Genomic DNA, 20,000 nt, shown 5'->3' with positions numbered 1-20,000 from the left:
ATTTCCCCTTTTGCCTTTGATTTTGAAGGCTAAAATGTCTCAACATCCGCCTGTTTTTGACTGTATTTGTGTAACTTGACACAGGGAAAGAAAAAGAAAAACGGCACTTTGGTCGCACCATTCGTTATACGGTTTAACTTTAACATGTGTCTTGTGTCTTATGCCTGTTGTCATCGTGACAGAACCTCCCGCTGCTTGTTGCTAGGTGACAGGCGGGCAGAACCTCAGACCGGGCCGAGTAAAGCCGAGTCGAACTGAGCCGAACTTAGCCGAACTGAGCCGGACCGTGTGACTGACTGGGAGCTACTGAGGAGCCAGCTGGCACTCTGGAGAAAACCAGGAATTTCTCTCTTTACGCAACAACGTAGTGACTGTGCACATGCAAAACGACATCAAGTCCTGCAGAGACAAGCCAGGGTGAGCCCGGGTAGCTAGCCTGTAGCTCAGGTTAATCAAGAAATAAAAGATCTACATCATATGAATTTTGCAATTGATTATTATTGGCTACAAACATGTAGGCTACAACAAACTCCAAACTCTCAGGCTGTGGTAATTATAAATGTCATGTTTCCTGGATATGTTATTACATCCCTCTCCCACGATCCCTTTAATTTTTATTTAACTAGTTTTTAAATTAAGCCTATAGGTCTACAAACTACATAGTAGCCTATTGGCAATAACCAGTACACAGACAGTAGGTTAATGTGTGGACCAGTTAGGACAGGACGTTTCTGTGCAGATGTGTATTAACGTAAATTGAACAAATAAAGCGTCTTTAATTCATAAATGTTCATACAGATTGCTTGTGTTTAGACAATAGGCCTATTCAACCTCCAACTTTTCCAAATTATATTTATTAGATTTTTAGCCAAAAACAAAACATGGGTACCTTTCTAAGTATCACACATTCATTGTTTTGGTATCCGTACTTTGTAATTGTATAGTGCACTCCCTTAGGCTAATATACAAACATTTAGAATATGTTTGCACTATGCCATATTCTATAACATTATAGGTGAATTGAGTTAAACTGGGAGAAAAAAAAACAGCTGAAAACACTCCCCCTAATGCTTTTCACTTCAGTTCAGCTGTAAAAACTCAATAAAACAAAACCTCAAGGTTGCAACTGGTTTCTGTCTCCTCTGTGCTTTTATTTTGAAATGCACAAAACAGAAAACCTGTATTCCAGAGTTTTAGCTCTTAAAAAAATGATTGACAGTGACTGTTTAAAACACCCAAAGGTAAACCAGGCACAAAACAACTCGAAAGATTAAAGGCATTCTTCCAAAACCCTGTTAGATCTTTACTGTTCAAACTGTCACATGTTATTTTTCACAAGCAATTTGTCTTCATTTTGTAAACGAGTGTGGACAGCCCTGGGACCCCCTGTGTGTATCTGGAGAGGTTGAAGTTTCCATGGAGGCGGGTGTGTGAGTTATAAAAGCCTGAATCACTGGCAGAGAAACAATATGCAGGAATGTTTCCAGACCTTGATGTACTAACTGCTTTTTGGATGAGAAACAGTTGTTCGCTGTTCACATTGTTAAATGGCCTTTACTTCTGTATTCAACCATTTAGTGTTCATTTAAATGCCAGGTCTTTATGAATTCGTGGATAACCATGGCTCTTGAGGGAATACTTTCGAGGAGGCTCAAACGATTTCTGCAAGTAAAAAGAAAAAAATATGACAAAAGAAATGCTTATTAACAGAATACTAAAACAAATGGAGAACAGGAGTATAAGAATACTTCGCCCAATGTATATTGTGCAATAATGTATCAACAATGCATTTAAATGTATTGCAGATGAGGAGGCTATAGGCCCTAGTCCATCTCCACTGAATAAGGCAAGGCAAGGCAAGGCAAGTTTATTTATATAGCACAATTCAAACACAAGGCCATTCAAAGTGCTTTACAGGGGCAAGATTAAAATACATAAAACACATTAGAAGACATTTAAAAGCAAATGAAAAGAAGTAAAACATTTAAATAAAATAAAAAGTACAGGTTAAAATGGATCATAAGGGATCATATGCTTGATAAAAATGCTATAAAATATGTTCTTATAATTACGCTACATTATGTTCTTTTGAAGTTTTAACTGCATAATGTATCTTTTACCATATGACTGATATTCCTCTTAGATGTTTAATCAAACCAAATAAAATGTAATTGTATTAAGCGCCTTTTGTGCAAGATTGCAATATTAGGTGCTTCACAGTAAAGTGAAATTAAGGAAATACAAATGATTACTTTACCTACATAAGTATACACATACACACATGGAAAAACACCAAACTAATACAGGACTAAATCAACCCTGCGTTCCAAATCACATAATTTTTACTACACTACACTTGGGCCACAGGGGAGAAAAAAAAAATCAGATCAGGAAGTTTTTTTTTCATTATGTCGAGTAATGTCAAGAATAAATACTGGATAATATCCCAAAATGCTGTTGGAGTTTAGTTGGGCATTTATGTATTTTCAGCAAATTATAATTGAAGTGCATGAAAGTCGCAAATCGCAGAAGACGCTGCCTCTTTTAAAGAAAACTTCACTTCCCATGCTGCTTTGCGAGGGGGGCGTCGTTCTTTTTCCACATGGGCTCACGCTGTCTGTCTGAATAGCGTACATGCAGTGAACTGTTAATAACCCTTTAATAATATTCGAGTTTTTGTACCGTGCGGGGACACAGTAGTATTGTCGGCGGGACAGATATGGCTTCGGAGGAGGACGACACTTTGCTATTTCTAATCTACCAGCACCTGAAAGTGAGCGGCTACCAGAAAGCTGCTAAGGTGCTGCAAAAACACGTTGATCAGGTAAGAAGTGGCGTGTCAATTTTCACCATTTACAGTTTAAATCACTGTGGAAACGTCCCCAAATCATTCTAACTCGCTAATCTCTGTCAATAATGTTAAAATGCATGATTTTTATTGAAGTTTTCTTAGCGAACATGCTAATGTTTAGGCCTATAGCCTATATAAGAACCAGAATTAAATGTACCCTAGCTGGAATTCAGTTTGTTGTTTTTACTTTTGGAAGCGACCCCAATGCATTCAAACTATCGATAATTACTGTCAATTCTGATCTTATGCATGATTTTTATTGCATTTTCTTTAGCGGACACGCTCGCTTAGCATGTTATATAAGGACCTGGATTAAATATAAATTGGATTCAGTGTGTTTTCGTTGCTACAGTGTGGCTAGTCTCTTTAAAGGGGTAGGTCCGCCTCTGTGTTTTGAAGCACATGGCATCCTTGCTCAGGCCTCTTGCAGGAAAAGAACATAATGTTTCAGGAGGAGATGGGGCCCTGCTATAGGCTACTGCACTCACACCCCACTCAAAACAAAACCTCCTTTGAGTTATTGCAACATGGTGATACAAATATACTTTTTAAATGTACATGTCTTATAATTTCAATGAGCCTCTGATTAAATGGTTAGTGATCGATGAAAAATCAATTGGTAATCATTGATGATCTATTCATTTTTAAGTAAATTGTTTAAAGAAATTCCAAATAGTTCCAGGTTTTTTTTTTCTTGCATGGAATGAATTCACTTTATTTTAGATTTTATGTTGTATAAAACAAAGACAGTTGATGCCACTAGGAAGCTGTGATGATGTGACATATGGACCATCTAAATAATTTATTAGTCAAAAACCATTTTCATAGCCTATTAATAAATTATAGGGTTGTGAAATGAATTTCATTTAATTATTAAAAAAAAAAAATTTACACAATGAATGTTTCCAATGTTTCCAAAACCATTTTAATCTAATTTCAATCCAAAATAATCTTAATCCTGATTTTTTTTTTCATAGTCGAGCTGCCCTAATTAATTATACAATTATTAGTTGCAGCCCTGTAATGTCCAAAATGCACATTCTGTACGCATGATGCAGCAAGATACATGCAGATGCTGCAGAAAAGGCAACTCAATGTATATGTATTTATTTATTTATTCCATAAACCTCCAGATTTCAATCAAAACTTTATTGAAACCAGAACAACTGGTTAGAGCATCAGATCTACAAGTGAACTGGCTGTAGTGTGGTCTGGCTGTGTGTGAGAATACAAGTGAACTTTGTTGTTTTAGTTTAAACTTCAAATAAAGTTACAAAATATAGAGTTTTTTTAACAACTTAAAAAAAAATGTTGGTCAGTTTCAGGTTTGAGGCTAGAAATATCCTCACCAGAAGTTGCTGACTGAGTTTTAGGACGGACAAATGTTCTCAACAGTTGTCTGTCCCACACATTCCCCCCTGAGAGGCCATGCTGTTGGTTTAACATCCCGAGCATCATTTACAATATAAACTCTGCTGCATGGATTCATATCCGGGACCATCAAAGCAAAAGCATTCCTCAACCAATCCGGAAATTAGCTCTTTCCTTTCAACTTCTTCTTTTTTTTTTCTCTCTGTCTATGTGATTATAACTGAATTGCATTGAAGCTCTCCATCACGTATGTAACGTTCAGGGCACCAGGGAAAACATGGGTATAATTACTGTATTCAACTTTTTTTTTCTTTTCTTTCTTCTGTCTATGCGATTTATAATTGGATTACAGAGAAGATTGCGATCAAATATGTAACGTTCAGGGCACCAGGGAAAACATGGAAATATATTCTGTATTCAACTTTATTTTTTATTTATTTTTCTCTGTCTTTGTGATGACAAGTGGATTACAAGGGAATATCTCCAGCCACTCCATCACAGATGTAACGTTCAGGGCACCAGGGAACACATGGGAATATATACTGTACTCAAATTTTTTTCTTTTCTTTTATGTTTCTGTCTATGTGATTTATAACTGGATTACAGGGGAATCTATCCATCCACGCTCACAGATGTAACGTTCAGGGCACCAGGGGAAAACGTGGGAATTTATACTGTAGTTATGCTGTAATATTCAGTGTTTTTCGTGTGTTTGTGTTCGTTTGTGCAGTTGGAGACGCCAGAGGTGAGCTCCAACCTACACGACATCTTCACGGGCTGGATGAAGTAAGTCAGAAATGCCAAAATAATAATGTGAACCTTCTCAAATGTTTCAAAGGCCATTATAGATCAATTGATGTATTACATTCAAAACAAACAAGGTTAAAACTGGGGTATGTGATTTCTGATTGGTCAAAGTTAACATGAGCTGTACACTACTTTGACCAATCAGAGCGAGGCTCCGATTTTCTGTTCTTATTGGCTGTTGGGACTGTCCATTCACTTTGGCACGACTTTGTTGGTGTAGAGCGTGTCAGGGAGGGACCATAGAGAACAAGTGGAGCGGTTGAGGTATTTGGATTCGAATCTCTATCCCAACTGCCATTTTTTCCCCAAATCCTCCACTCCAGCTTTAAGACACTCGTGGACTTAGCTAAGAATAGGAACACAGTCCAAATCAATAAATAAGACAATTTGAGAGGAGCAACTGAACTACACCCAGGTCCCTTGTCTCTAACACTGATATATATTTGATAAACACTGTACAATGATGACGCTCAACTGTTTGCATGAAGATTATATTGTTTCCTATAAAGTTAGGTGGTTGAGGTTGAGCGTGCACATCTTTATTTAAGGCTGAATAAAGTGTGACCTCTTCAATGCAAGTAAAACTAGAACGTGGTCCCAGCCCCTGCTCGGGCTCGGCCCCCTAATTAAATTATGGCGTCACAGTAGCTCGGTTTGTTGTGTCTGTATGGAGAGGATGTATGTGTGTGTCTGTGAGTGTGTCTGTGTGTGTTTGTATTTCTGTCTGTCTGCCTGGCCTTCTGCCCGGTGCATTGTGGGTCTGCCTTCAAATCCCTGCTTCTCCGAAAAGGATTAAATGGTCCAACAGATAAATGAATGGATGACCTCAGCTTACTACTATGACTTCCTACTGTGGCTCACACTAAAATACAGTCAAGGACAATTGTGCTTGACAACCCAAATATAGGACAAAAACATTTTCTAACAGTTTTTAGAATAATACCTTTTATTTTTGAATATGAGACACTGTTTACATGATATTTTATATAAGTCAAAGGTTGAGATGGTGTTAAAGGTGCAGCCAGCAATTCTGGAGAACACTTGTTGTCAAAATCACTGAAAAAAAAAAGGAATCCAGTGTTAATCCACAGCCTAGGCTCTGTAAACGGGCATGTTGCTAGCTACGTTGGGCCCTTTGTTACATATCCTTTGTTTACATACACGTTTACAGAGCCTAGGCTGTGTATTAGCACTGGACTCATTTCTGCGCACACAGTATGGACAGGTAGCGAAGATATACAGTATGTCACAAAAGTGAGTACACCCCTCACATTTCTGCACATATTTTATTATATCTTTTCATTGGACAAAACTTAAGAAATGACACTTTGATACAATGTAAATAAGTCTATTTACAGCTTGTATAACAGTGTAAATTTACTGTCCCCTCAAAATAACTCGACACACAGCCATTAATGTCTAAACTTAAGGCAACAAAAGTGAGTACACCCCTGAGTGAAAATGTCCAAATTGGGCCCAAAGTGTCAATATTTTGTGTGGCCACCATTATTTTCCAGCACTGCCTTAACCCTCTTGGGCATGGAGTTCACCAGAACTTCACAGGTTGCCACTGGAACCCTCTTCCACTCATTTATGACGACATCACGGAGCTGTTGGATATTAGAGACCTTGCGCTCCTCCACCTTCCGTTTGAGGATGCCCCAAAGATGCTCAATGGGGTTTAGGTCTGGAGACATGCTTGGCCAGTCCATAACCTTTACCCTCAGCTTCTTTAGCAAGGCAGTGGTCATCTTTGAGGTGTGCTTGGGGTCGTTATCATGTTGGAATACTGCCCTGCGACCCAGTTTACGAAGGGAAGGGATCATGCTCTGCTTCAGTATGTCACAATACATACATGTTGGCATTCATGGTTCCCTCAATGAAGTGTAGCTCCCCAGTGCCGGCAGCACTCATGCAGCCCCAGACCATGACACTCCCACCACCATGCTTGACTGTAGGCAAGACACACTTGTCTTTGTACTCCTCACCTGGTCGCCGCCACACACGCTTAACACCATCTGAACCAAATAAGTTTATCTTGGTCTCATCAGACCACAGGACATGGTTCCAGTAATACATGTCCTTAGTCTGCTTGTCTTCTGCAAACTGTTTGCGGGTTTTCTTGTGCATCATCTTTAGAAGAGGCTTCTTTCTGGGATGACAGCCATGCAGACCAATTTGATGCAGAGTGCGGCGTATGGTCTGAGCACTGACAGGTTGACCCCCCACCCCTTCAAGCCCTGCAGCAATGCTGGCAGCACTCTTGCGTCTATTTTCCAAAGCCATCCTCTGGATATGACGCTGATCACGTGCACTCAACTTCTTTGGTCGACCGTGGCGAGGGATGTTCTGAGTGGAACCTGTCCTTTTAAAGCGCTGTATGGTTTTGGCCACCGTGCTGCAGCTCAGTTTCAGAGTGTTGGCAATCTTCTTATAGCCTAGGCCATCTTTATTTAGAGCAACAATTCTTTTTTTCAGATCCTCAGAGTTCTTTGCCATGAGGTGCCATGTTGAACTTCCAGTGACCAGTATGAGAGAGTGAGAGCAATAACGCCAAATTTAACACACCTGCTCCCCACTCCCACCTGAGACCTTGTAACACTAACGAGTCACATGACACTGGAGAGGTGAAAATGTCCAAATTGGGCCCAATTTGGACATTTTCACTTAGGGGTGTACTCACTTTTGTTGCCTTCAGTTTAGACATTAATGTCTGTGTGTCGAGTTATTTTGATGGGACAGTACATTTACACTCTTATACAAGCTGTAAACTGACTACTTTACATTATATCAAAGTGTCATTTCTTCAGTGTTGTCCCATGAAAAGATATAATAAAATATGTGCAGAAATGTGAGGGGTGTACTCACTTTTGTGACATACTGTATACTGATTTTGATGACAAACACTATCCAGAATCACTGACTGCACCTTTAAATCGCCAGTGCAATTTTCTGTGTTGTGTTAAACTTTTGAAATAGAGCTATTACTTCCATCACATTCAAACACATTCCCCCTGGCTGTCAGAAGCATTTGTTGGACTATTCAATCGTGACACACTCACACATCTGTGATTCTTGGGCCTTTGACATGTGCTTTGGCCCCTGGTCGCTTTCTGCTCTGAAGATGTTGAGAAATGTTTGACTCGTTTTTTTACTCGTCAGGAATTTAGTTTCATCGAAAAACAAGTTACAAAACCTAATGAGAAACAGTGTAGGGATGGACAAACTCTAAATCACTTAAACCTGTGTCCCAGATGCACACTGCATATTAATCTTCACAGAACAATACAGTTCAGTTTAATCAGCTAGTATACACTGCTTTATACTAACAAGAAGCAGTCCATGCTATGTATTGTATTATAACATTTAGGGCTGTGTACTTAATTTAATTGCAATTACAATTTCGACATCTGAGAAATTCTAGTTTCACTTGATCTACCTAAGTGTTTTTTTTTTTTTTTTTTTTTTTTAAAGATATTTTTTGGGCATTTTTATGCTTTATTGATAGTGCAGAGAGACAGAGGTGAAATGGGGCAGAGAGGGGAGTGACATGCAGAGAACGACCGCGGGCTGGAATCGAACCCGGGTCTGCTGCTGGGCCCGGCCCGGGAGGGGGACGCCTTACCGACTGAGCTAAAGGCACCCCCTACCTAGGTGTTTTCTGAAATAAAATGTATATTCTTGTGCGTGTGTGTTTTTGTAGGCTATGCTCTCTAGCTGAAGATGCTAAAAAGGAGACTGAAGACTCGACTAGTTTGAAAAAGAAAAACATCAAACCAGAACCAGCCACCAGCGAAGAAGAGGAGGCAGCAGACGCCAAACCTGCAGCCGGTCAGTTTGTTTGAGTCTCTTTTCATTTCATGTACATCGTGTATTTCTTAACTGTGTATTCTGTTGAACGATTATATTTAACTATATTATATCTAGTAGTTATAGTCAGATTTGGAGGAGTTTAGACAATGAATATTTTGGTTTTATGATATGAACTACTTACAACATTTCTACCAAATTCCTTTACATTTTTTGTCATCAAGAGCATTTTCAATAGGTTATGTAGAGATGAAGATTTGAGAAAAATCCAGACTGGTCTCTTAATTCTTCATTTTTTCCTGAGCTGTATATCTTTTTGGTCTTTTTCACCTTTTTTTTGGCTAGTATTAAGCACAGATGAAATGAGGAGGTGGGATGTCCAAACAATTAACATTTTTATCTTATTTTGTGCCCTTTGTGCTTCAGAATCTAAAGATGAAACCAAAATGATGAACGGTGACGTAAAAAGCTCCGACTCTCTGGACGAAGGAGAAGAAGAAAAGAAAGATGAGGAGGAGACAATAGCAGAGGAAGAGGAGGTGAGCTCAGAACATCAACATGAATACGTCCAAATGTAACGGAATGGCTGTGTTCTAAAAGCCCTACTAACGTCCTCCCTCCTACATACTCAACATGTATATACTACATACTGTCTACTTAACCATCGATTGTGCATGCGAGGTTTGTCGGACCGTTTACACTGAAGTATGAAGTAAGCATGTCGTTTGAAAAAGACGCAATGCATTGTGGGGCGGTTGAGTAGGAAAGGTATCCTATCGATCCATACACAAAATCTTCCCGGAAGTTAGTACTCATCCAGGCATTTCTCGCCTACAAAAACTTGCATACACAACCATAACATAGTCAAATTGACGTCAAAATGAGTATGAGTAGGACGTTAGTATGGCAGAGTAATGAATTAATTTCTAGATCCAAGCCACCAAATTGAATTTAATGGTAAATGATTTAGCTAAAAAGGGAAGTTGTTTTGAATATTTTTGCTGCTGCAGAAATCTACCGCCCTCACAATAACACACACACAGGCACACACACACACACACACACACACACACACACACACACACACACACACACACACACACACACACACACACACACACACACACACACACACACACACACAGGCACACACACACTCGCATATCTGTTGTCCAGTCACTGTAATAATGTGTTGAGAAATGGACAGTAACTCCAGTGTTGTTTTATGCCTCTGAAATACACACAGACGCTTTTCATGTCTAGCCGCTTGTCCTGTATCTGATCGTTTGTTATTTCAAGTTTGTGTGTCTGTACGGTGTGTGTGTGTGTGTGTGTGTGTGTGTGTGTGTGTGTGTGTGTGTGTGTGTGTGAGGGTGTGTGTGTGTGTGTCTGTGTCGGTGTGTAAAACTTGTCTGTGTTCTCTCGGTCCAGTGATGCAGTACATAATGCTGTTTGGACAGAAACTATGTGTGTGTGACAGCTTGATAATCTCCTGAGACAAATTGTGCTTTTGTGCCGGTGTTTGTGTCTGTCCAACTCTGTGTGTGTGTGTGTGTGTGTGTGTGTGTGTGTGTGTGTGTGTGTGTGTGTGTGTGTGTGTGTGTGTGTGTGTGTGTGTGTGTGTGTGTGTGTGTGTGTGTGTGTGTGTGTGTGTGTGTGTGTGTGTGTGTGTGTGTGTGTGTGTGTGTGTGTGTGTGTGTGTGTGTGTGTGTGTGTGTGTGTGTGTGTGTGTGTGTGTGTGTGTGTGCGTGTGTGCGTGTCTGTCTACAAATCCTGATCACTTTACTTTGTTTGACAGAGGGAAACGTTTCGATTTGTACTACTGCACCATTTTTTCAACAGATTTTTTTTTCTGTGAACAGAACTAAAAGACAGTTTTAGTTTTAGTATTTTAGTTTTCCTGCCTTGAATTGGTAAAATAAAACCTTACCCGCAGGCGTAGAACAAAATCAATGCAATCTGGCAAACATTTTTTGATACTATTTAATTGTACTTTTGCTTGTTCAATTTTTTTTCCAGTCTGCTCCTGTAGAGGTGTCGGCTGATGTGTCTGACGAGGCAGAAGCTTCCAGCGCCGACCCCTCTGACGACCCCAAACAAGCCTCTTCAGATCAGACCTCAGATCAGCTCACAGAACCGGCTCAGACCGGCTTAGACAGCGAGACACCAGCCGACCATGAGCCAGAACAGGTGAGTGACCCGGGGCTGAATTCAAACTGTGTGTGTGTGTGTGTGTGTGTGTGGTTCAGGTATGAATTATGTTAGGGTTAGGCATTTAGTTTCCTGCTTGGGGTAAGGGGCTAGGGAATGCATTATGTCAATAAGTGTACTCAGAAAGATAGGGTTAGAGTGTGTGTGTGTGTGTGTGTGTGTGCGCGCGCAAGATCCTTCCTCCAACAAAACCTCAAAAAGTTTACTACTGCGAAGTGCTGCCAAGATTTTCATATCTTTATCAGTTTATACATTTCACTGACGTCAACATACCTGTACGAGGAATTTTACTTTTTTTCGCTTATTTCGGCTGTAATATCCAACCTGGGCAGAAATGTTTAATCATTTTCAACCACGACTCATAAAACCCAGCTCTGGTACAGCCCAGCCCTTGTTCCTTCAGCTCAAACTTTGCACATCTGAAACTCATTTAGCAGAGAAATGTGAGGAGCATTGTGTGTGCTGTTTGTGCTTCTATTGAGAAACACTGTAAGAATGTCAGACTCTGTTCTCAGAAGGGATAATTAGAAAGACTAAATATGGCCAACGCAAATGAGTTGGTCCCTAAACAATGCTACTGATGCCACATTGTGTTTAGCATCTTACACATAAGAACACAGCTTTAAATACTTTACAAGTAGATGACATGCAGTGATTTTGTCTGTTTGTTTCATTTGGAGTGTAGGTTGTATGTGATGTTATGTGTACCTTTTTTCACAGGCTTTTACGTTTTAATGAATTGTTTTGTGTCATTGCTGTAAGTGTTTTTTTAATGTGTGCTGTTGTATTTTAATTTATGTATTTTATGTAAAGCACTTTGGTGAATTTAGGTTCTTATAAGGTGCTATATAAATAAAAGTGACCTTGACCTTGACCTTATGTTATGATGTGTTCAAGTGCTGTTCAGTAAGAATGAGTATTTGGCCAAAAGTAACTTCAACAGGGTTAGTTCAATGTCATCTGGTAAAATGTAGTGTTAGGTGTATATACCAAGTAGGCTACAGTTGAAGTAGAAATAAGTATTACCCGACATCCGTGAAACCGTTTAGAATTTGGGGAAGGTTTAAAGATATCAAAAATTATACTTATTCATATTAAAACATCCATCGTAAATGTGTATTTGTCTTTTTGTTTTTCTGTCAGACCGAAGCTACAGACGCCCCTGAAGTCCCCGAGGAAACCAGTGAGGAGGCAGCAGAGGAGGTAAAGGTTGAACTGATTATATGTGTTAATATTTTAGTGGACAAACCCTGTTTTTAATCCTATCTTTTGCCATAAACCTGAAGTGAATTATGAAGTATGGTATACAAATATATATATACCACCTTTCATACAAGAAATGCTGCTCATAGGGTTTGACAATAAAGAGTGCTTTATATTGAAATAGAAATGGAAAGAACAAAAAAAAACAAGGATGGAATAACATCGGATCAAATAAAGTAAGAAAGTCTCCAGACCTTTCTTGTGTCGGGATATTTATCGTCATATTCCAAGATATTGAATTATGACGATAAATAATCTCCTATGATCCTAATAGATCTTGAAACAGGAGAAGTGGTGGCAGTTTGAAACTATTAACTGCAGAATGTCTTGCTCATGTGACATGTCCACATTGTTTAAATCATAACCAAACACCTGAAAATCTCTCTAGCTGATTGTTGATACTAACAAGGCAAGGCAAGTTTATTTCTATAGCACAATTCAGACACAAGGCCATTCAAAGTGCTTTAAGGGTTAGGGTTAGGGTTAGGGTAACAGCAAATGCTCCAATCTGTGTCAAGAATGTGGCGCAAAACCAAAATGCAAAAAGGAAGTTTAAAAAGAAAAGGCAAGGAAAAAGTATCTGAGAAAGTCTTGTCGTCTGGTGTTTGTAGACTGTTGTTGACCTGTTGATCTCTTGTGCCAGGCCGAGCCCACTGCGTCTGAACTGACAGCTGTGTCGACCAATGAGGAGCCGGCAGAGAGTGAAGCCCCGCCTCCTGCAGGTAAAACCAACCAATGGCGGTTTGATGAGCAGGTTGTTCTTTTACATGTTATGTATGGCATCTTTTCCTGTCTATTTGTCACGCCAACGGCAAGAATCACACGCTGTTGTGAAGACGCTGCAAAGACGCTGCTTTCATCAGGCGGGTTTTCTGCTGCTTGTTGTTGTAAGAGCCTCTGCAGTAGATTTATAATAGAGTTTTTAAAATGTGATTAACTGTGGTTGGAGAGGGATGTAACTAGTACAATAACAATTTTGATTAATTAGGAAAACAGTCTGAAAATGGCTTATATTGTTATATTGGGTCAATTTATAAAATGTTTAAAAAAACGGGAAGAATTGCATGTTTTGTCCATCCAAACTTTAAGACATTCAAAGACAACAATAGTTTTTTATTTTTTTTATACAATTCTTGAATATTAAACTGGAAAACTAGACAGAAAAAGATAACAAAGGGCCCAAAAACTTTGCTGGGAACATGTTTGTATTGTTAAAAATATTCCCCATTGGAAACTGTCAACAGTTTGCATGTAAGTGAGAAAATATTCCGTTCTTTTTATGGTGTTTCTGTCATTTGGAGAAACAAACTTTTTTAAATGCTTTTATTTAAGTTTTCCAGCTATTTCGAAATGTGATTTTTTATGAGCAATTCACAAAGTAAATCAGTGTCCTTCACGGCTCGGCCCTGGGCATTTCTTCCCCCGTTATATTAGTCGAATAAGAAACTTTCTGTTCTTCTTTTTATTGGCAGTTTTTAATCTGGTTTTAATGCAGAACTCTTGCGTAATTTTATTTTGATTTGAAGGAATGAAAACTAAAGATTTTTCCTTGAGGGAATTCGGAATTGGCGCCAATACTTGTAAAACAGTTTGACCGATTCCTGCCAGATCTCAGTTCAGATGAGTTTTCCACCAACGGCGTCACAGATTAAAATTCTCCAAACGGTTTGTTAAATCTAGTCGGAGCTTATTAAACTGCTAGATCAGAATATAACAGTCATTTTCAGCACAGTCCGCCCCATTGTTGTATATTTGCGTTGTGTTTGTGTGTGTATTGTCATTTTACTCGACATCATTGTAAATGAGGGTCGGCCCTCAATTGATCTTTCGAGGACAAATGAAGGAAAAGGAAAGATTTGTAAAAAGTCTTTAAATTCAACTAAAGTCACCTGGACATTTTTCCTCAGTAGACTTATTCACTTGTTATACAAATAACGTTGCCATGCTGCTTTACAAATCACTGCACATTTTCATCACTTCTGGCACTGACAGAGCAACTGTTAAATTAGCTTCCACCTGTGCTTTTGTCGCCGTGACAACTTAAAATGTCAGCCGCGAAAAAAAAAGAATTTGATTAAGAAAAGTAAAGAAATGAGACATATTATAATTAGACAGAATTTATTTTACTGACTAACTGAACAGACTTTTGACAATTCACAGTAAAACTGGTGAAGCTCGTAAAAGCAGAAATGTCAAAAGCTGAATGTAGGATATGAGGTAGCTAATCTGGAGTTAATTTGCAGCTGAGCTCCGTCTCGCTCTGTCACCTTTAAATTGTTTTTTATGAGCTGTTGGATGGAATAAACGCCGTGGCTTTTTGAAACGGACAGTCTCATGTCTCGACCTCAGATGACTTGCAAATCATTTAGTGATCCTCTTGTCTTTTCATTACAAGCCATTGTTCTTCTTTTTTATATAGATTATTTTTTGGCATTTTCAAGCTTTATTAGACAGTACAGAGTTGAACTGGGGAGACAGAGAGAGAGAGGGAGGGGGGACGACCTGCAGTAAAGGTCCACGGGTCTGATTTGAACCCACGACCACTGCAACGAAGGCCGGAGCCAAAATGTTACACGAGATAGTAGATGTTCACCATATAATAACACAAAGTAATATGTATGAATATGCAATGAGAAAATTATGTATTATGTGTAATTGTCCGGAAGAATAATAATAAATAAATAAATAAATAATGTAACAAATATATTTAAATCTTTTCAGACCCTGGATCTGAAATTCCAGAGGAGGAGGAGGAGGAGAAATCCGAGGAGGACCCAGCCTCCACTGAAACCCCCGTCACTGACTCGGGTAACTCATACTGTGATAGTAAAGCATCTGAAGGATATTGTGGATTTGGGTTTGACATAGGCTTTAACGGATGAATCTTAGACACTCTATATGATTCTGTTCTGTTGTAGAAAAGGCACAGACTCAAAATTATTCATTAAAGGTGCAGTGTGTAATATGACATCATCAAGAAAGTTCTACAAAGTTCTAGAATGTAACGCTCCCTGGGTAACCCCAACCCTTTAGAATAATAACAGAAGCTACAGTAGCCTTCAAGGACAAGAACAATTCAAAATTTTAAACAATGCACCTGATGACATTCCAACTATGACACTTTCAAGATGGCGGCACTAGGCCTTGGTCCAAACTATGCAGAAATATGGACATATATGAGACCCTTTCTAAGGGAAAAAAAATTATTCAAAAAATTTTTTTCAGCTATTATGCACTAAATTAAATGTACTTATGGATATTAAAATTACTTTCTACAAAATCTGCTAGGAAATAAAACCCAAAATTCTTCACACTACAGGTTTAACTAATTATGTCTGTGGTTGATCTTATAGATTACCAGATGTATTGCTTTCACAATATTTAATATTCTATATACAGTACATATTTCATCGTGGGTCGGAGAGAAACTTATTTTCGATTCCTCTGTATGTATGTTATTGTTGACTAATAAAAAAGTTAAATCATAGAAGTGTGATTCTGTACTATTGTTTTGTGTTTTAATTTAATTTTAATTCTTGCGTTTATGTGTCTTTATGATGTTTTGGATGTAATGTATTCTACTGTACAGCTCTTTGGTCCACCTCTGTTATAAATGTGCTATAGAAATAAAGTTGACTTGACTTCTGTTGTAGAAAATGCCACAGCAGCAGCAGCAGCAGCAGTAGTGGAGGAGGAAGCTGCTGAAAAGCCAGTGGCTCCAGATATCTCCATCACTCTGAACATCGAGGTGGAAGAGGAGGATGAGTCGGCCGAAAAGCCTACTGTGCAAACACCAAAGAAGAAGAAGAAGAAAAAGAACAAGCAGAACCAGGAAGTGGAAACGCCGGGCACGGACACAACCGACAACAACCTCAGTGACACTCCAGTAGCCACGGACGCTAGTATTACTGATACACCCCTACCCATAGATACTGATGTTACAGATACACCTTTAAGCATAGATACTGATCTTACCGCTACACCTATTAACTCCAAGAAGAAGAAAATGAAAGGCAAAAAGATAGCAGCAGAGGCGGTTACCGAGGAAGTAAAGACAGCAGCGGTGGAGGAGGAGGAGGAAGTTACTACGGTTACAGAGGAAGTGACTCCGGCAGCCGCGACATTATCAACAGAGAAGAAGAAGAAAAAAACGAAGAAAAGGAAAATGGACGACAGTGTAGAAGTAGTGGAAGAGAGCGCTGATGTCATTCCTCCAGAAACCCCCAAGAGCAAAAAGAAAAAAAACAACAAAGTAAAAGTCGCAGAAGAAGAGCCGGAGGTCCCTGTGACGCCGGACACTACGGAGAAAAAGAAGAAGAAGAAGAAAACGCCCAAGAAGAAGGCCGGGCAAGAGAAAGAGGTGCAGTCTGATGAGCAAACACCAGAAGGCGACAAAGACACAGGTAGGTAGAGGGTTCATAGGCTTTCGTATACTGCAGTTTTATTAAAATGTTTTATTGAACATTTAAGACTGAACAGTTATAAACATGCCATGTCTTGTAGAGGACATATACACTTTTTTTTTTAATTTAAATGTTCTATTTCTATTCATTCGCTTTTAAATGTTTTATTCATTAGTTTTTCTAATGTGTATTATGCATTTTAATCTTGCCCCTGTAAAGCCCTTTGAATGGCCTTGTGTCTGAATTTAGCTATATAAATAAACTTGCTTTGCCTTAAACTGCAGGTGAATAGGGTTACATTTAACTTGTAGGTATCATAGTGAAACTTTGCCAGTTGATTACTGGAGTTAAAGCTATTATTTTTTGTGTTGCATTTTAATTTTAATTTTTTTTTTTATAAATGTTTGAATTATTATGCAAATGTAGCAATATCTAATCATGTGTACAGTTGCATCCCTTTAAGAAAACAAAAATCTAGATGCAAACAGACAAGGTTTAGCCAGATAAACGCCTAAATGTACATGTTGGAGACTTATTTTTTTTACTAGTATGAAAGAAGACATGTTATGGAAGCAAAATAGCCAAAAATCTCAAAATTTAACAAAGCAGTGCTTCAAAAATTATATTTTTTGCCTGCAGTTTCTCATCTTAAACACAATATAGCATCTTAATCCTCAGTATTAGTCTATTGCAACCGTCTCTTTGGTCAAACTAAGTCAATGACCATTTCACTGATTTTGTATTTTGCCTTGGTACAGATTCAAAGACCCCCGCGCGCCACAGACATAATCGTCCCAAACTGAGCGCCAAGAAGAGGATCAGAATGCAGAAGATTATCGCGCAGAAAATACAGCTGAAGAAGCAGAAAGGCGTTACCATAGATCCCACTGAGATCACAGAGGAGAGGAAGAAACTCAAAGCTAAAAGGTGAGGCAAGGATTTTACTTTAAAAAAAAAAAATTAAATATATGTTTAAAATCAGTGTTTATTGGTGTCAAAGTTGTTCACACTGTAAAGTCTTTACTATAGTGATGCACAAATACTTGGGTAAATTATGGGGGAATTGAGAAAAGTCATTAATTAAAAATATGCCCAAAAGAAAAGACTAAATAACATTTGCCGTTTTTTCCAGACAAAAGAAAATCCAAGCAACAGCAGCAGCAGCAGCATCAGCAGGCGAAGAAACGCCTCAACCCAAAGCCGCCAAGAGAGACAAACCTGACGACGACGCAGACACTTCTACCGCCACAGAGACACCAACGAAGAAAAAGAAGAAGGCGAAAACAGACGTGGAGCCGGAGGAGAACTCGTCGAAGGAGAACGACCCGCCGACAATAAAGAAACAGAAGAAGAAACAGAAGCCGGTGGCGCAGGAGGAGGAGGATGGAGGGAATGCTGCTGTGGTTCCGGAACTCGACTCGACTCCGCCGCCAAAGGAACAGACGAAGAAGAAGAAGAAGAAAGCAGTAAAGGCTGTAGAGGAGGAGGAGGCCACTCCAGTTACCGCGTCTGCAAAGAAAAAGAGTAAGAGAATTTCTGATTGGTACCTTTTTAAAATGAGTTTTTTTTATACCGCTGCTAAGGGTCTAAGGGCAAGGTGTCATACTTTATGGAATGTAAAGCCCACTTAGGCAAATGTCTATTTGTGATATTGGGCTATGCAAACAAAACTGATTTGATTTGATATTGATTTTAGCCTGTGTGTTTTGTAATCTGCATTTCTTTAATCATTTAGTCAGTAAAATGTTAGGAAAAAGGGTGAAAAGGTTATAAAGAGCACCTTGAAATTTCACTTTTGTCTGACCAGAAGTTTAAAACAAGAACCGTATGGTTGGGATACAACAGTTTTTAACCCTTTAAAACCTTCCACAAATTCTCAATAACTTATCAACGAGCTAAGGGTCTAAGGGTAGAGGGTGTCCTACTGTATGGAATGTAAAGCCCACTGAGGCAAATGTCTATCTGTGATATTGGGCTGTACACAAATAAAACTGATTTGATCAACAATAACTTATCTAACCATGTTCTGATGATGTCCTGCAGAGAAGAACCAGTTAAAGGAAGAAACAGAAGCTACAGTCTTAGAAACTCCTCCGGCTTCTATCAAGGTAGGAAATGGACTCATAAAAACTTCACTTTCACCAAAAATCTGTTGCATATTTGGTCAAATTTTAAAAGCAATACTCTTTTTTTTTTTTTTTTTTTTACTGATATTTCCAGAAAAAGAAAACTCCCAAAAAGAAGATCACCTCAGAATAAATCTGGGTAAGTTTCTGCTGAGCTCAAGGTTTATTCTACAATATGAACACTGCGCTATTTAAGATTGTGAATTAACTTTTTCTTCCAAAGGGTTTTGTGTAATTCCTTTCTAGATTCATAATAGTATTGTCCTTGAAAAGCTTTTTTTAAATGAATTATAAAACATTTTATATTATGTAGAATGAGTTGTTGAGAGCTGCTATTCATGCATCATCTCATCTTTGATTAAAAAAACATTTGCTGAGATGGACATATTTATTTAAATTTTTTCAGTTCATTTCAACCCTCACTCAGCCCTCGGGGATTATTGCTTTTGAGAAATATGTTACAATAAAAAACTAAACGGATAAAACTTAATGAAAAACATTAATGAAAGTCCCTCGAGGTCAAATAAAAAGATTATGTATTCAATGAGCACATCATGTACTTCTTATACTGCTTTTAGTTATGAATAATTATGATTTTTTTCAATTTTTTTTTCTCAAAACAGACGTCACTGGAGAATGATTGTATCTTGGACCTAAAAGCCACAAAGACAAAATGGACTATCTGCTTCACGTTCGTGCCTTCGATCCTGTATTTGTGAGAGGAAAAGGCCTTTTTACGTTAGGGATATTTCTGTGTTTTCTTCTAGAACTATGATTTTTTTTTTTTTTTTTTTATAAAAACACACACAGCCCACATACACATCTTTTAAATCTACAACAGAGAATTAAGACCAAGGCCAAGGGAAAAAAATCATACAATTCTGACGACAAAGTCTGAAATTTAATATGATTCAAACACCTTGAGTCTAGTTGCAGTTGAGTGGGTGTCTTATCAATAACTTTGTTTATTGATAACTGATGAGCTGAACCCTGTCTTTTCACATTGTATACTCCACATCACATCACACACACACACACACACACACACACACACACACACACACACACACACACACACACACACACCTCTAACTCTAAGGGAACAAACTGTGAAACATTACATTTCAAAACAGATCACGTTGGAGCAAAAAAAAAAAA

General features: G+C 38.5%; 1 protein-coding gene across 2 annotated transcripts in view; it reads left to right on the top strand.

Moving 5' to 3' along the window:
• The first annotated feature begins 2,613 nt into the window (after positions 1–2,613).
• Positions 2,614–20,000, top strand: part of LOC307255193 (uncharacterized protein) — a 17,711-nt gene continuing 324 nt past the window's right edge. The window contains exons 1-14 of one of the 2 annotated variants that reach the window (XM_080033837.1): positions 2,614–2,824; positions 4,953–5,008; positions 8,733–8,860; positions 9,266–9,378; positions 10,859–11,029; positions 12,194–12,253; positions 12,957–13,035; positions 15,035–15,121; positions 15,967–16,716; positions 17,475–17,643; positions 17,849–18,240; positions 18,760–18,824; positions 18,937–18,981; positions 19,466–20,000. The exon at positions 19,466–20,000 is cut by the window's right edge and continues 324 nt beyond it. In XM_080033837.1, coding sequence (XP_079889963.1) covers positions 2,720–2,824; positions 4,953–5,008; positions 8,733–8,860; positions 9,266–9,378; positions 10,859–11,029; positions 12,194–12,253; positions 12,957–13,035; positions 15,035–15,121; positions 15,967–16,716; positions 17,475–17,643; positions 17,849–18,240; positions 18,760–18,824; positions 18,937–18,975 — 2,214 coding nt within the window. In that variant the 5' untranslated portion in view covers positions 2,614–2,719 and the 3' untranslated portion in view covers positions 18,976–18,981; positions 19,466–20,000. Of the gene's footprint in view, positions 2,825–4,952; positions 5,009–8,732; positions 8,861–9,265; positions 9,379–10,858; positions 11,030–12,193; positions 12,254–12,956; positions 13,036–15,034; positions 15,134–15,966; positions 16,717–17,474; positions 17,644–17,848; positions 18,241–18,759; positions 18,825–18,936; positions 18,982–19,465 lie in introns of both variants that reach the window. The other variant, XM_080033838.1, reaches the window with a different exon arrangement.

The sequence above is a fragment of the Ammodytes marinus genome, assembly GCF_949987685.1.
Source record: "Ammodytes marinus genome assembly, chromosome: 9".
In the NCBI taxonomy this organism is placed as follows: Eukaryota; Metazoa; Chordata; class Actinopteri; order Uranoscopiformes; family Ammodytidae; genus Ammodytes; species Ammodytes marinus.
This window is presented reverse-complemented; position numbering and strand designations above follow the sequence as displayed.